General features: G+C 40.7%; 1 protein-coding gene across 2 annotated transcripts in view; it reads right to left on the reverse strand.

Moving 5' to 3' along the window:
- The window catches only part of rasef (RAS and EF-hand domain containing), a 77,211-nt gene that overhangs the window by 49,595 nt on the left and 11,395 nt on the right, over positions 1-16,221 (reverse strand). For both annotated transcript variants that reach the window (XM_072585479.1, XM_072585487.1), the window contains exons 2-3: positions 7,983-8,129; positions 616-706 (exon numbers count right to left, since the gene is read on the reverse strand). In XM_072585479.1, the coding sequence (XP_072441580.1) occupies positions 616-706; positions 7,983-8,129 (238 nt within the window). The remainder of the gene's footprint in view (positions 1-615; positions 707-7,982; positions 8,130-16,221) is intronic.

Below are 16,221 nucleotides of genomic sequence, written 5' to 3' on the forward strand. Positions count from 1 at the left end.
CTAAATCCATGCCAATGCAAACTGCAGCAAATACAATGTTTCTTTGAAGAATCTGCCGTGTGTGCTGAATTTCAGGCTCATTGAAGGCAAAAGGCATTGGCACTCAGAAATGGAACTTTTTTTTCCATTTCAGGCTTTCAAGTGTCAATAAATCACTTCTAAATAGACATTGCATAGCTAAACACAGTAACAAGTTCTGACGTTCGACTGTGGGAATAAACACAAATGTTACCTGAAATTTCTTTCTGTAATGCTTCATTTGAAATATCATGCTGTAATTTCAGGGTGCATTGCAGTATGGAGTGAAAATCTACTGGCAAACTATTTGCATTCATACCAACCTGAAATCAAGATATTTAGGTAGCAAAAGGGATTGTGTTCAAATTCACATCTGAGCAACATCCCAGTAAAGCGGCTGGTTATGAGATAAAATCAGGCAGGTTCTACAATAGGCAAGTAGTGAAGTTCAAAATTACCCTCGACATGACTGGAATCTACATTTAGTTGATAAAGAAAAATAATCCCACAGTATTATCTGTGCTTTCAGCTATGTTTTTGAGCTACAAGGTCAAAACAATTATTCAAGAAGAGATGGAACTTGTTTTACAATCTCACCTCTTTTTGGCAAGCCTGGACTGCAACCTTTATTCGCTGATCTATATCCTCCTCGAGCTCAGTCACTTGTTCTGCAGCCTCATCCTGTGCCCTGAAACAAACAAAAAAGAGTAATTTGAGTCCTGTACTGTACAGTCTGCTTCACCTCAATCTAGAGATTATTGTAGCAAGTGCAAAGTGTCTGCTTACATTCATTGGCACTTCTGTCTAGATATCAACTGGTTTCACCTGGACCATTTTTAAGATAAGCTGATACCAACAGTTGTCTATTTTTAATATATAGTTGGCGTTGGTGACACCATTCATGTATAACAAAACCAGAAAAAAATGATGCTAATCTACAGAGAGCAAATTAGGTTGGGTGACCAAAAGCTCAATCAGGAAAGTGAGTATTAATGAGGGTCATTAAAGGAGATGGATATGAAACACAGGAGATAAAACAGGTGGAGTGTAGTGGACTTTGGTGGTCACTGATGACGAGGTAGTGCGAGTGAAGGATGCCCAAGTGAACAGAGCAGAAAGAATGAAGAGTCCTAAAAACATATAGGGTTGAAGGAAGTGACGGACAAGATGTTATAGAGAGATTTAAACACAGGGATAAGAATTAAAACTGGACTTGTGGGAGGTTGCCATGCACTGTGGGCCAACAAGGAATGCAAAGTTAGTAAGCAGGATAGATGTAGGATATAAAAAGGGATAGCAGTTCCAAATCCAGACTATGGAAGTGCTTAAACATGTAAATACCAAAGGGATGAGAGGCCAGCCAGGATAGTATTGATATAATTAACGTGAGAGTATTGATATAATTAACAGTGGAGGCTTCTATGTGGACTTTAGCAAAGTACAGGCCAACGAAAAGGCAGAAGCAGGCAATGCTTTGGAAGTGCAACAGGCGTTCCTGTGATGGAGAAGATATAGACTTAGAAGCTGTGTTCAAGTCAAGTAAATAATAAAGATTGCAAAATATTTAATTTGACTCAAGAAAGCCCTGGGAGCGAAACGAATCGATGGCAAGCATTTGGAGATTGTGGGAAGGGCAATCAAAGTTTATGACTTTGAAGTTCAAAATGGCAATGGAGGAAAATACTGTGAGACTACAAGTTAGAAAATCATTCATACAACAGACAATGTAACACTTCCGAACAGTGTTGTAAAGCAATCTAGAATTTCTCTATGGAAAATTATAGGGAAGCATTTGAACCAAGAGGAGGAAGGGAACAAGAATACGTGTCGGAGAATTTCAAGTAATAGTCCAGGGCTGGGATCAACAGCTATTGCAGGAGATGCTTCCTCTGAGAAGCTGAACAGAAAGTATAAAAATACTCAACCAAGATTCCACTTGCAACAGAATGAAAAAGTTGCAATTCAAGAATGAATTTAAAGTTGGCAAGTCTGGAAAGAAAGGTAGTCTTCAGAATTTTGGACTTTAGTATCAACAAACTATCAATGGACTGCTTTGATGTCAGTAGAATCTGACTAATTTACAGTGCAAGTATTAGTAATGTGTTCTCATTAACGAATAGCAGCTTTTACTTTTTGTATGGTTTAATTAACTTATACTAGTAAAATTAAGGGTGGGTAGGAAAACCACATGGAGTAAAGCACCAGACTCCTGTTTTCATTTCTGGGCATGCTCTGGGTATGGTTTGAACCAAACAAAAGCAGTCATATTGAACAGCATGATGGAGAACAAGCATCAGCCTTATGTCAAAGGCTGCACAGATGCTTAGAAAGACCAGGAGCAGAAAGTCATCATCTTAAAGAAGATAATATTTGTGATCTTGGATAGGCCATTTCAAGGCCTGGCATGGTTAGAAACGGACTACTTCCCAGTTTGGCCTGATAAGTAGCAAGGAACATTTGTGTCACACAAGTGTCAAGCAATGACCATTTCCAAAAAGAGAGAACCTCACCACTACTCCATGACAGTCAACAGCATTACCATCATTGAATCCCCACTATTCAGATCCTGAGGACCACCATGACTAGAAAGTGAATTGGACCTACCATTTTAATGCTGTAGATTCAAGAGCAGGTCAAAGGCTAGGAATCCTGCCGCAAATACCCTGAAGATTTTGTCAAGGGCTCTTCTGACACAGTGTAGGTATGCCTACCTTCTTTACCAGGTGGCGCGTGTTCAAGTTCCATCTGCTCCAGAGGTGTATAGTAACATCTTCGAACAGTTTGAATAAAAACATCCACCTGAAGCTCTCCTGGAGTGATATCCTTGGCTGAAATGAGTGACCTCCAAAATTTTCCACCAATTTCACTCCCACATCACCTCTGGAGTTCTGCTCTTTTCTCCATGTTGGCACAGAGGCTGTAATGCAGTCAAAAGCCAAGTAGCCCCAACAGCATTGAAACTGAGTGTCAGTCAGCAGGTCATTGCTGTCTAACTGACCCTTGATAGCATTGTCAATGATCACTTTCATCACTTTGCAGATGATCAAGAGTAGACAAATAAAACAGTAATTGGACAAGTGGATTTGTCCTCCTTTTTGTAATGGAATACCAAGGCAATTATTCATATTGTCAGGTAAATGCCAATGTTATAGCTGAACTGAAACTGCTTGGTTAGGGGTATAGCTAATTCTGGAGCACAGTACTAATGCCATAATGTTATCAGGCCCTATAGCCTTCAGAAATTCTAATGCATTCAGCAATGTCTTGATATCACATGGACTCAATCAAACTGGCTCAAGACTGACATTTATGGCCATGAGGAACCCCCCAAGGAGGCCAAGATGAATCACCCACTCAGCACTTCACCACTGAAGATGGATGCAGACACTTCAGCCTTGGCTTTTGCACTGTTGGGCTGGGGTCCCCCACCATTGAAGGTGGGGATGTTACTTACTTTGATGTGAATTATTATTGTCACATGTAGCGAGATACAGTGAAAAGTATTGTTTGCATGCTGGCCAGACAAATCATACCATGCATAAGTACGTCAGGGTTGTACAACAGAATGCAGAATATAGTGTTAAGCTACAGAGAAGGTGCAGAGAAAGCTCAACTCTAATGTAACAGAGGTCTGTAAGTCTGATAACAGCGGGAAAAAAGCTGTTCTTAATTCTGTTGGCATGTGTTTTTCAAACTTTTGTATCTTCTCCCCAATGGAAGATGGTGGAAGAGAGTATAAATAGGGAGGGAGGTGTCTTTGATTATGTTGGCTGCTTTCCTGAGGCAGCGAAAAGTGTAGACGGAGTCAATGGAAGGAAGGCTGGTTTTCATTATGGACTGGGCTGCATTCACAACACTCTATAATTTCTTGCGGTCTTGGGCAGAGTAGTTGCCAAGCCCTGCTATGATGCATCTGCATGTCGTTGTCATCTTTCCATTGTCATCTATAAAAATCAGTAAGAGTCATTTTAGACATCCTGAACTTCCTGAGCCTTCTGAGCAAGCAAAAGCATTTGTGTGTTTTTTTGCCTGTAGAATCAACCAAGATGGAGCAAGATAGGTCATTGGTGATATTTACTCCTAGGAACATGTCTACCACTCCCCTTCTGGAAGTCTATGACCAGCTGCGTGGTTTAGCTGACACTGAGGCAGAGATTGTTGTCTACTGGTGGCACAGTGGCTCAGAAGTTAGCACTGCTGCCTCACAGCACCAGGGGCTCAGGTTCAATTCCCCCCTCAGGAAACTGTCTGTGTACAGTTTGTACATTCTCCCCATATCTGTATGGGTTTCCTCCCACAGTCCAAAGATGTGCTGATGAAGTAGATTTACCATGCTAAATTACCCATGGTGTTCAGGGATGTAGAGGCTAGCTGGATTAGCCATGGCAGATATAGGGTTACAGGGACAGGGTAGAGGATTGGGGGTGGGGGTGGGGGTGGGGGTGGTGGGGGTGGGGGGGAAGGGAGTCAGAACGTCAGTGGGGTCTCAATGGGCTGAATGGTCTGCTTCCACACTGTAGGAATACCATGGATACTATGATTACACCAGGCCATTGAGCTATCTATCTCTTTTCCATAATCTGATTTATTGTTGTTTAAGATCTGATCCACGAAAGAAACATCATCAGCAAATTTGTAAATGGAGTTAGAACTGAATAGGGCCACACCTATAATTGTCCACCACTGTTCATGACCGGATGTAGCAGGACCATAGAACCTAGGCCTAACCAGTTGATAGTGGGATCACTTAGCCGTGTCTATTTCATGCTCCTTCCATTTTTTGGCATATAAGTAGCCCTGTGTTACAGCTTCACCAGATTGACACCTCACTTTTAGGTATGCCTGGCATATATGTCTGCACTCTCCATTGATGAAGGTTTGGCCCCCTAGATGGATGGTCGTGGCAGATGGTACCATACTCAGTCAAATGCTACTTTGTTGTAAACAGCAGCTATTCTCTCCTCTTAATGTGATGGATATTGTTGTTTATAAATATGGACAGCTATATGTCAGTCTCTTGTTCATTTACAGTCAGTACATTGTTATTGATCATTGAATAGTTCATTAATAATAGTGTGATGTGACACTAAATGTGTTATGTGAATACAGATGAAAAGCAGAATGGCTTATAAGTCATGAGCAAAGTATGAAATGCTCTTAAAATATTTAGAATCAATTTAATAAATAAAAACAATTCAGATTTGTTGGCATGAGAAAAATGGTCCTTTCTTTTACATAGTGTCATGAAGGAACAACATTGATTGTTCTGAAAACTTTCAGAACTGACAGTAATTTCCTTTTTTTAAAAAAAACTCAATATCAATGACTTCAATGGCATTGAAAATAGCTCAAAGACTTCTTTTGTTTGGTAGACTTGGCCAAGTATAATTAAAATGATCGAATTTCTCTGAATACAAAGGCCTGTTGAATGTTTTTCAAGCATTATCATTTTATTTCTGACATAAAGGGCATACTGTTCAAAAGGTAACAGTTTTTTCAACCACACCGTAACTTTTACTGTGATGTGATATCAAATGTATTGTGCACAGGGGAACAAAACATTTGAGCAATAATGTTTTTCAATTATGAAAATCAGCACAACAAAACGGTCATTAAGAATTGTAGCTTATCACAAGACGTGATATTAATAGAGACATTTCATGCTGTCACGCCGGTGGAGACTTCATTTTGATAATTATACTATTTCTTCATGTCAGAACTAGAAGTTATATAAGCCAAACAAAAACGTGTTACAAATTATTCTGTTAATTTAAACATGAGGAAGGGATCATGTGCTGCAGTGGTAGTGTCCCAGCGTCTGAGCTAGAAAGTTCAAGTCCAACCTGCTCTAGAGGTGTCAGCATCTCTGAAAAGGTTGATGGAATATGTCTAATCACTAGGTAATTGGTAAGTCCCAATGTACTGCACATGAAACAAGTGGATTTGAGATCCTTTACATTTTGGTATCCTATATACCAATAACGTCATAATAAGAAGAAACTAGCAAAGGCTATTCTAGACACAAAAGAGAGAGGAAATAGATGGCAAATCACCTTGAATCACCTCTGGCCATTCCTCAGTGGTTGTCCTAAAGTAAGACTGTAAACATGCTGAGGCAAGTTGACAACCAGCATCTTAGCTGGGTAAATATAGCATTTACAGATTGAGTAATGGTAAATGTTTTAAAAATTAATTTATGGATATATTCACCTAGCCCACATCCCTGGCAGTGAGTTATTCTTCAAAAGATCAGAGGTAGAGCTAGAACACTAGAGCAGCAATTCTCTGATCCACGTTCCTTTTGAACAGTTCCTAATAAGATCGGCAGTTTTATTCGAGATTACACCTCTTGCCTCCAGGTCAGAATATTCTGGAGACAAGAGACTGAACACATAAACTGGCACTGAGCACAGTACTGATGGAATGCTGCATTTCAGCTAAAACACTGAACCGGTTTAATCTGTTCAGGTCAGCAGCAACAACTTCCATTTGCACAGAACTTGACACAGGAGAAGTGCACAGTTAAATGAAAATATAAATAATTGCCATGTCTGAATGTTTAACTAAAAGCTTGGAAGAAGAGGTAGATTTTGGGGAGCAAGAGGTGGGACCATGAATTGCTTTAGGAAGGAAATTTCAACTTGGGTTCAGATGATTGAAGTTTAAAGTGGGAGAATGGTCAAGAAACTTTGGAATTTAATGCCCCATCTGAGGACAGCAATCTTGCCTTTTTTACCCCAGTTAATTCATGGACAAGAAGGCCTTTATGCCCCATCACCAACTGAGACCCTAAAGTGGAAATTAATACCTGATGGATCTCATTCTGCTGCTGCTGGTACTAACCAAGCAGCTGGCAGAGGGCTCACGGGATTCGCAGGTTCAAAGCTATTTAGCGCTTGATCAATGGGTTTGTATGCTGTACATCTCTATGACTCTATGACTGTATGACCTGGCATCAGGAAGGAGGAGACTACCAGCATCCACCACTGCCTTGATGCCAACACTCCTCAGTGTTCCTCAACTCCATCTTTCCATTGGTCACCTGTATCCTAGGATCCAGCAGTGATACTGGGTCCTTTAATCTCAGGAAAATCATATGCTTTCCAGTTATGATCTTGAGTCGCACTTAAGTTAGAAAGCCTTCCCTACAGGAGGCATTGCCGGGCTCCAGCTGAGATCGTGTCTTCTCCATTTAAGCCAGCCTGTTCATTCTAGAGAAACTGAAAACAAGGATGAATGTTTCAGCAGAAAGACAGTGGAAGGAGTAGATGTGGCTGATAACACTGATAGTTTAAGTATGATATAGAATCATAAGCTCAGTTTCACATTGAACAAAATGGTGACTTCGCCAACAATGTGCTTCAGTCAAAGACAGTGGCCAGAGATGGGGATGAAATCAATGTAAACGTTACAGATGATAAGGTATATGGTGGAAACCAGAGACGTTTTTGGACCTCCTAATGTTTAATATTGTGTCTGGATATTAGTACATAAATAGTGGTCAGGTCAGAATTATTACAGCTTATTATCCTCAACAGGTGTGTAGGTTCAAACCCCAACATAGCTGACGGTGAACTTTGAATTCGATTTTAAAAATCTGTAATTATTAAAAAAAAGAGCTAACCTAATGATGACCATGTAATCACTGTCAACTGTCCTTTTAAACGCGTCTAGTTCATGAATAACCTTGAGTTGGAGGAAATCTGTCATCCTCACCCACTTTTCTTCTTTTGCACCTGAGCACAAGGAAAATGTGCAGGTAAAACCAAAACTGGGAGAAATGCCAATCATGGATTCTGCCCAATTTTTCCATCTATCCAAACGAACTGGTTGGAAGTTAGGAAATCTCCATTGTCGAGTTGCAATTCTTCCAGTCTGTCTTTCCTCTATATATGCCTCTTAATTAAATCCATTCACAACAAAGGAAAATCTATCCAGGAACATTCATTGTAAGTTGTTCTTACCTTTTCACACTGTGGGCTAGTTTTTCCAATTCTGTGTTTTGCAACATGGAATCTCGAATGAAGTTCATGATCACAGATTCAAACTGGAGAATCAGCCTGGGTTCTGCTGTTGTCAGGTTCTCGTAAAGGGCAGCAACTTGTGCAGGTCTGTTTGAAAATATAATAAATGAGGGATGAGGCATAATAAGTAGCATCCCAGAGTACTGTCAGATGGTGATGTTGTCACTGTTATCTGCAGTCTCGTCATGCACATTTCACACATTCTAACAATGTGTGGGATCTCCTTACACATTGTTGTCTGTGTCTAAATCTCTTACAAGATTTTTTTGTTTGTGTCCAACATTTGGAGGATTCTCACCAAGCACCAAACACACATCCCTTCACACAAACCTTAAACACAGCAAATTAAATAATGCCCAATGTCAATAATTAATAAGATAGAAAGGTATTAAACAGGACAAATGTATCTCAAACCATGCCATTTTCCACTGGAGTAAGTTCAGAGTTTTCCAAATTCCATGATCTAGAAGTGTAATCATGCTCACCATGGAAAAATAAAGAAAGATTAGTGGAAATACCCAGGTTACCACTGTGTTTACATTTTTGTTTGAGCATGCTACATACAAATATTATACAAACTGTCAATAAGTTACATTCCGTTAAGGAAGAAGATGGTGAAAAAAAGAAGACAAAGACAGGATACACCCTAGAATATTAAAGGAAGTAGCTGCAGACACAGTTGATGCACTGGTAGCAATCTTCTAATAATCCCTCGATTCTGGAAAAGTGCCAGACAATTGGAAAATTGCCAATGTAACAGCTTTATTTAAAATGGGAAGGAGATAAAAAACACAACTATAAGGTTATTGGGAAAATGTTGAGAGTCTATTATAAAGGATATAAGAGGACAGTACTTAAGAATACATAATACGGTCAAGCAAAGTCATGCTGAATAAATTTAGATTAGATTAGATTACTTACAGTATGGAAACAGGTCCTTCGGCCCAACAAGTCCACAGCGCCCCGCCGAAGCGCAACCCACCCATACCCCTACATCTAGGCCTTAACTAACACTATGGGCAATTTAGTATGGCCAATCCACCCAACCTGCACATCTTTGGACTGTGGGAGGAAACCGGAGCACCCGGAGGAAACCCACGCAGACACGGGGAGAATGTGCAAACTCCACACAGAGAGTCGCCTGAGGCGGGAATTGAACCCGGGTCTCTGGCGCTGTGAGGCAGCAGTGCTAACCACTGTGCCACCATGCCGCCCATGTGCCACAGATTTACTGGAATTCGTTGCAAATGTAACAAGCAGGATAAAGGGGAAATAGTGCTCATGTATATATTTGAATTTCCAGAAGGTTTTGATAAAGTACTGCATGTTAGGCCACTTAATATGATAAAACCCCATGATTTGGCTAACAAATAGAAGAGTTAGGATAAGGAGAAATTTATAGGAAAGCAACCTGTAGCGAGTGGACTGCCGCATAAATCATTGCTGGGCCACATCATTTACAAAATACGTGAATGACTTGGATGAGGAATGTGAATGTACTTTGGGCAAGTTTGTGAATAACATGAAAATAGATAAGAAGTCAAGTACTGAGGACAATACAATGAGTCTGCAAAGGGGTACAAAACAAGTGAAGCAAGTGGACAAAAACCTGGTTGGTGGAATGGAATGTGAGGAGATGTGAGGTTACACACTTTGGCTTGAAACAAAAGTGCACTGAATATTACTTAAATGGAGAAAGCTATTCCATAAATCACAAAAACTAGCAAACAAGTTCAACCGATCATAGAGGAAGCAAAGGGGATGTTCACCTTTACTTCAAAGGATATGAAGTATAAAAGTAGGAAAGTCTTGCTAAAACTATGCAAGGCATTAGTTAGGAGAAAGTGAGGACTGCAGATGATGGAGATCAGAGTTGAAGAGTGTAGTGTTTGAACAACACAGCTGGTCAGACAGCATCCGAGGAGCAGGAGAATTAATGTTTCAGGCATAAGCTCTTCATCAGAAATGTGGGCGTGGCCAAAGGGGGCTGAGAGATAAATGGGAGTGGCATGCAGCTGGGGGGAAAGTAGTTGGGTAGGGGTGAAGGTGATAGATTGGAGAGGAAGATGGACAAGTAGGACAGTTCAAGAGGGTGGTGCCAAGTTGGGGGCTGGGGAAAGAAAAAGTCATGGAGGGCATGGGTGGTGTCCCCAACATATGTCCCCACCAACCCCCAGATGCATTGCATCACCCTCCACCATTTCCGCCACCTACAAAAAGACCCCACCATCAGGGAGATATTTCCCTCCTCATCCCATCTGAGTCCCAAGAGACCATTCCGTCCATGGCTCCCTTGTAGGTCCACACATCCACCAACCCACCCTCCCCTCCCAGCATCATCTCCACCACCACAAGAACTGCAAAATCTGCACCCACACCTCCCCCCTCACCTTCATCTAAGGCACCAAAGGATCCTTCCACATCCAACAGAGATTTACCTGTACTTCCACACACGTCATCTACTGTGTCAGTTGCTCTTGATGTGGTCCCCTCTACACTGGGGAGACAAAACGCCTACTTGTACAATATTTCAGGGAACATCTCTGGGACACATGCACTAAACAACCCCACCACCCTGAGGCCAAAGACTTTAACACCCCCCCATCCCAACTCTTCTGAGGATATGGAAGTCCTCGGCCTCCTCCACTGCCAAACTCTAGCCACCCAACGCCTAGTTAGCCACCCAAGGCACTATATAGACTACACCTTGAACGCTATGAACAGTTTTGACCCTTTTACCCAAGGGAAAACATATTGGTATTGGTGCTAGTGCATTGGGCTGATCCTTGCACCTTTATTTGTTAGGGTTTAGAAGAATGAGAGGCATTCTTACTGAAACATACAAGGTTCTTAAAGGACTTGACAGCGTAAATGCAGAACCTAATTCCCATGTGGGAGAATCTATAATGAGAGTGAAAAATCTCAGAGTAAGGGGTCACCTTTTTAAGACAGATGAGAAGGAATTTATTCTCTCAGATGGCAGTAAATCTGTGGAATTCTTTACCAAAGAGGACTGTCAAGAGTTCCTTCAGCAAGATGAGCATCATAAAAAGTGAAAGTTCATGTGAAAATGATTTCTTAGATTTCCATTTGTGAGGTCTTCAACAGTGTGTGGAGGAATGGCTGACTGAAACATCTGGATTTCTATGTGAGAACTTTGCAAGTTGTCAATGCCAGAAGTTGTTGTCCATTTCAAAGAATATTGATGCAAACATAGACAGTTTTGTCTTTATTACATCTGCAAAGCCTGGGGAATTTCTTTCAAAAGAATTACTTTAAGTACATGGAGGGACCCTGACCATTAAGACTCTTAATTAGCATTAAATGAAATAGATAGAAACCCAAAAGTAGAACTGCCTCAAATTTGACATTAACTCAATTCCTCCACACTATCAGAACAAATATACGTTTAGATTAGATTCCCTACAGTGTGGAAACAGGCCCTTCGGCCCAACAAGTCCACACTGACCCTCCGAAGAGTAACCCACCCAGACCCATTTCCCTTTGATTAATGCACCTAACACTACGGGCAATTTAGCATGGCCAATTCACCTGACCTGCACATCTTTGGACTGTGGGAGGAAATCGGAGCACCCGGAGGAAACCCATGCGGACACAGGGAGAATGTGCAAACTCCACACAGACAGTGACCCAAGGCTGGAATTGAACCTGGGACCCTGGTACTCTGAGGCTGCAGTGCAAACCACTGAGCCACCATGCCGCCCCTATTATCCAAAATTCTGAATATTTCTGAAATGCAAAGAGCAATAAATCTATTCAATAAAAGGTGGTAATTAACAAAATATTCGGAACAATTTATCCACAATGGTTGAGGCAACAATAGGTTGCAGTACTGACATTCACACATTACCATGCTTCTGGCAGACTGCCAAGCAACACGGAAAGGTGTATCTATCAAAGGAGCAACACGTCTAAGTGTCAATGATCATTATTTCATGTTCTGAAATCATCTTAATATAAAATTGAGTTTCCCGTTCTTAAATACTGTATAACATTCTTGTACCACATTCGCAAAACTCTAACACTAATCCTAACACATTCTTTCTGTGAAAAAGTCTGAAGTATCAGCCATATCCACCTCAACTTAATGTTAAATCCTACATTTATTTTATCATAGGTGATTGATGGCACTGACTGTTTATCCCTGTAAACACAAGGGGGCATCAGAGACAGCTTTTGCTCGTAGTTGAATGAAGAATTTTCATGATCTGCCACAGACCAGTCAAACAGCAAAAAACAATGAGATGTTAAAAAGCCTTATTTTAAGTTTTACAAAATGTTGGTTATTTTTTACAGTGAGTAGTTTACTGCAGATTTTTCTTTCTGACGTCAGTTTGGAAGCAACTCTAAACCTGATTATTTCAATGAAAATACAGAGTAGCAGGTGTGAACTAAATCCAAATCAATTGAATTTTCCCAGCCCCTGAATGATGGGGGCAATTGAGTTGAGAAAATATGAGGAGATCAGAAAAATTAGGTTCTCAGCATGGAGAAAAGAGTCTGATTTTCCATCCAGAGTTTGAACAGCAAGTTGAAAATCTCACTAGTGAGCAGCAGTAGGCATCTCATGCAAACCAAACTTACTTCAGTTAAATGCAATTTCAACTCTTCCACATGGCAGAGAGAAACTCAATGGCAACTGTCCTAACATGAAGAGCAGAGCAGGATTCTGCTCACCACTTGCTCCTCTCAGCCTCCATCTTGGCCAGCAATCCCCAACGTCACGAGTACACGAGGTCAGGTGAATTGGCCATGCTAAATTGCCCGTAGTGTTAGGTAAGGGGTAGATGTAGATGTAGGGGTATGGGTGGGTTGCGCTTCGGCGGGGCGGTGTGGACTTGTTGGGCCGAAGGGCCTGTTTCCACACTGTAAGTAATCTAATCTAATCTACACACCGAGCAGTGATCAAACACAGTTCCTCAATGATGGAGGTTGGAATCAAATGCGCACCAGGCTCACTACATCATCAAGGCTGATTGAGGACTAAGTTGGAGTACAGTTTAACACTTGGATGCAGCAACTTGGAGCACACTGACACCTTACATTGGCAAATTGCTGCCAGGCTTCTGTACACACATGGGCAGGCAACCATCTCATTCATCATAACAGGCTGCATCACTGGGCTCTTAGCTTACTCTCTTAGTGCTAAGTTAAAAATCACACGACTCCAGGTTATAGTCCAACAGGTTTAATTGGAAACACTAGCTTTCGGAGCGCTGCTCCTTCATCAGGTGGTTGTGGAGGACACAATTGTAAGACACAGAATTTATAGCAAAATTTTACAGTGTGATGTAACTGGAATTATACATTGTTTCCTCCACAACCACCTCCGAAAGCTAGTGTTTCCAATTAAACCTGTTGGACTATAACCTGGTGTTGTGTGATTTTTAACTTTGTAAACCCCAGTCCAACATCGGCACCTCCAAATTATCCCTTAGTACTCACATACTCTGCACAACTTGGATGCTCATCACATCTCTGTGCACCCTTTTTGCACAATGTTGCCTCATTCAGAATGTACAGACTCTCATTAATTTTCTTGTCTTCTATTTGAGCACAGACATATGGCCAGACAGCTTGTCAGTTAATAGCAGTGATCAGTCAAGTGATAGGAGGGGCAGGGTGGACATATTGCTCTATGGTACCATACTATATCAATGTCACTCCTGCAGCATATGCAAGCAGCCTACACAGCAAACACACTGCACATGCTTCAACCAAATGGCCATGTTTTAAACCTAAGTGGAAGAGTCATGGCTGTCCCTCCAATTCAGTTACCGAGGTGGTCACTGGCAATCCCAAAACAATGACAAGATGATATGCTACTTGGGCCTTAGTGAAAGAGTAAACAAGATCCAAATACAGTATGCACTAAGGATGTGGAGCCAATGATGATCTATTCTTGTATGTGCAGTAACAATGGCAGTTTATCAGATGAGTGATGATGTAAAATGGCAATACGGTTATGAATATGAGCTTCTACTTGCAGTGAAGTGTCAACGATGCTAACTAGTGCCCTCAGATATAAACACAGTTTTGCCAAGTTGAAGATCTTCAGTAATAAAATGAGAAGTTTAACAGTCTTTTTGTAGCAATGCTTAAACATTTGGGTGAATGTTCATTAACTGTCATAAACTAGAATCTTACTCAAATTCTAGCTTTATTCACTAGATTATTCCAACAGAAATAATGGAATTGTCTTAATTGTAAAAATTACATGCAAGAGCAGGTTAAAAAAAATCAAAAATTCTTCATACATCTAAAATGCAAGTTTTTGGAAATGTTGTCACCTCCCAAATTTGTACCTACCTTTCTCAGAATTCCACATTGAATCTCTCCAAAATCAAGTTTCCATGCATGCCAGAGTATTGAAACATCCTTAATCAATGTCATCTATGTGACTTTGACATAGATAACGTTTACCTCCTCATTCTTTTCCACCTCCACTTACCTTTTGACACACTGACCACACTATCCTTCTTAATGCCTCTGCGTGACTATTATCTTGCTCAGTGGGACTGCTTTCACTGATTCCATTCATATCTATCTAATCCTAGCCAGATGCTTTCTCATCCTACCAATGCAAGATAATGCAACATATTCCTCACAGTCCCCAAGAATCTATTCAAGGACACCATTCTTGTTTCTCATCTACATGCTGCCCCTCAACCACACCATCTGTAAGCACAGAATTAATTTTCACATGTTAGCCACAGAATTCTATCTCATCTCTTCTCTCCATTCTTCCAATATTACTTCATCGTCAGATTTCTCATCTTACATCTGCATTACACTACTCCAAACTCTGTTCCCTCGGTACCGACTTTATCTTTCTCCTAAGAACATTTGGAGATTGAATCAGTCAGTGTGTCTGAAACCTTGGTGTGATATTTGACCCTAAGGTGAGGCAACTTCAACCTGTCTTAACTCATCTGCCATTGAAACCCTCTTTGTTCAGCTTGATGTAACGACTGTGACAGACTCGTGGTTGGCCTGTCAAATTCTACCCTCTGAAAACTTAAAGTCATCGAAACTCTGTTGTATCTTAAATCACACCACGTTCCTTTCATCCATCAGGCCTGTGCTTACTGACATACACTGGTAATCAGTCAAGCAACATCTTGATTTTGAAACTCTCATCCTTCTTGTCAAATCACACTATATCCCTCCCTGCCACTAACCTCCCCCAGATATCTGTCTAGGATATCTTCTCCTCTAATCCACATTTGAGCATTGCTGGTTTCAAGTGCTCCATCAACAATAGCAAAGCCTTCAGATACTTTGGCCCTAAGTCCTGGAATGTTCTCCCTATACCCCTCTGCTTCTCTACCTTGCACCTTTAAAGAAATTCTTCAAAGCTTACTTCTGACCAACCCTTAGGTCGTCTCATCTAATACCTCTTTGCTCTGTCATATCTTGTTTTAGAATAGCACAATGATACACCTTGAGATGTTTTCTTGTCTATGAAAGACAGTATTCAAACTTTTGCTTACAAATAAAAAGTGTTCTGTATTGTGCCTTGAAGCAGTTCACACATTTATAAAACCAAAATCATTCAAAAAATCCATTTAATATATATTATTTAACATCAAATTACTGATTGAAGGGCTGTAATGGCAATTTCCAAGGGATCAACATCTCAACCAAAGTCACATAGGAACACAGGAATGGAGTAGGCCATTCAGCCTATCAAGCCTGCCTCAACATTCATTACCTTCAGAACTGGTCAAACACCTCAATTACTTTTAACCTCTCTATCTCAATAATCCTGTCCACCACTGGTATTTAGAAATCCTTACCTTAAACATACTCAAATACAGTCCTCTTTGTAGAGTTTCAAAGGTTCACAACACACTAAGTAAAAATAATTCTCCTCTTTTTAAATTGTGTTCCCTGTTTCAAGACTATTCACTGCATTTAACCTGTCCATCCCTCTTCATATTTTCTAAGTTTCAGTGAGATCAGATCGCACTTTATCCTTTAGAGATTCTTTGAATTCTTGATTCTTTGAATCTCTAGAGGATACAGAATCAGTTTGCCCAATCTCTTTTCAAAGGACAGTCCTGGTGAACCTTTGCTGCATTTCCTCTATTGCAATAAAATCTTTCCTGGGATAACAAGACCAAGCGAGTTTAGAGAAGATTTGTAGCTCAGGTTG

Source organism: Chiloscyllium punctatum, chromosome 2, assembly GCF_047496795.1.
Source record: "Chiloscyllium punctatum isolate Juve2018m chromosome 2, sChiPun1.3, whole genome shotgun sequence".
Classification (NCBI taxonomy): domain Eukaryota; kingdom Metazoa; phylum Chordata; class Chondrichthyes; order Orectolobiformes; family Hemiscylliidae; genus Chiloscyllium; species Chiloscyllium punctatum.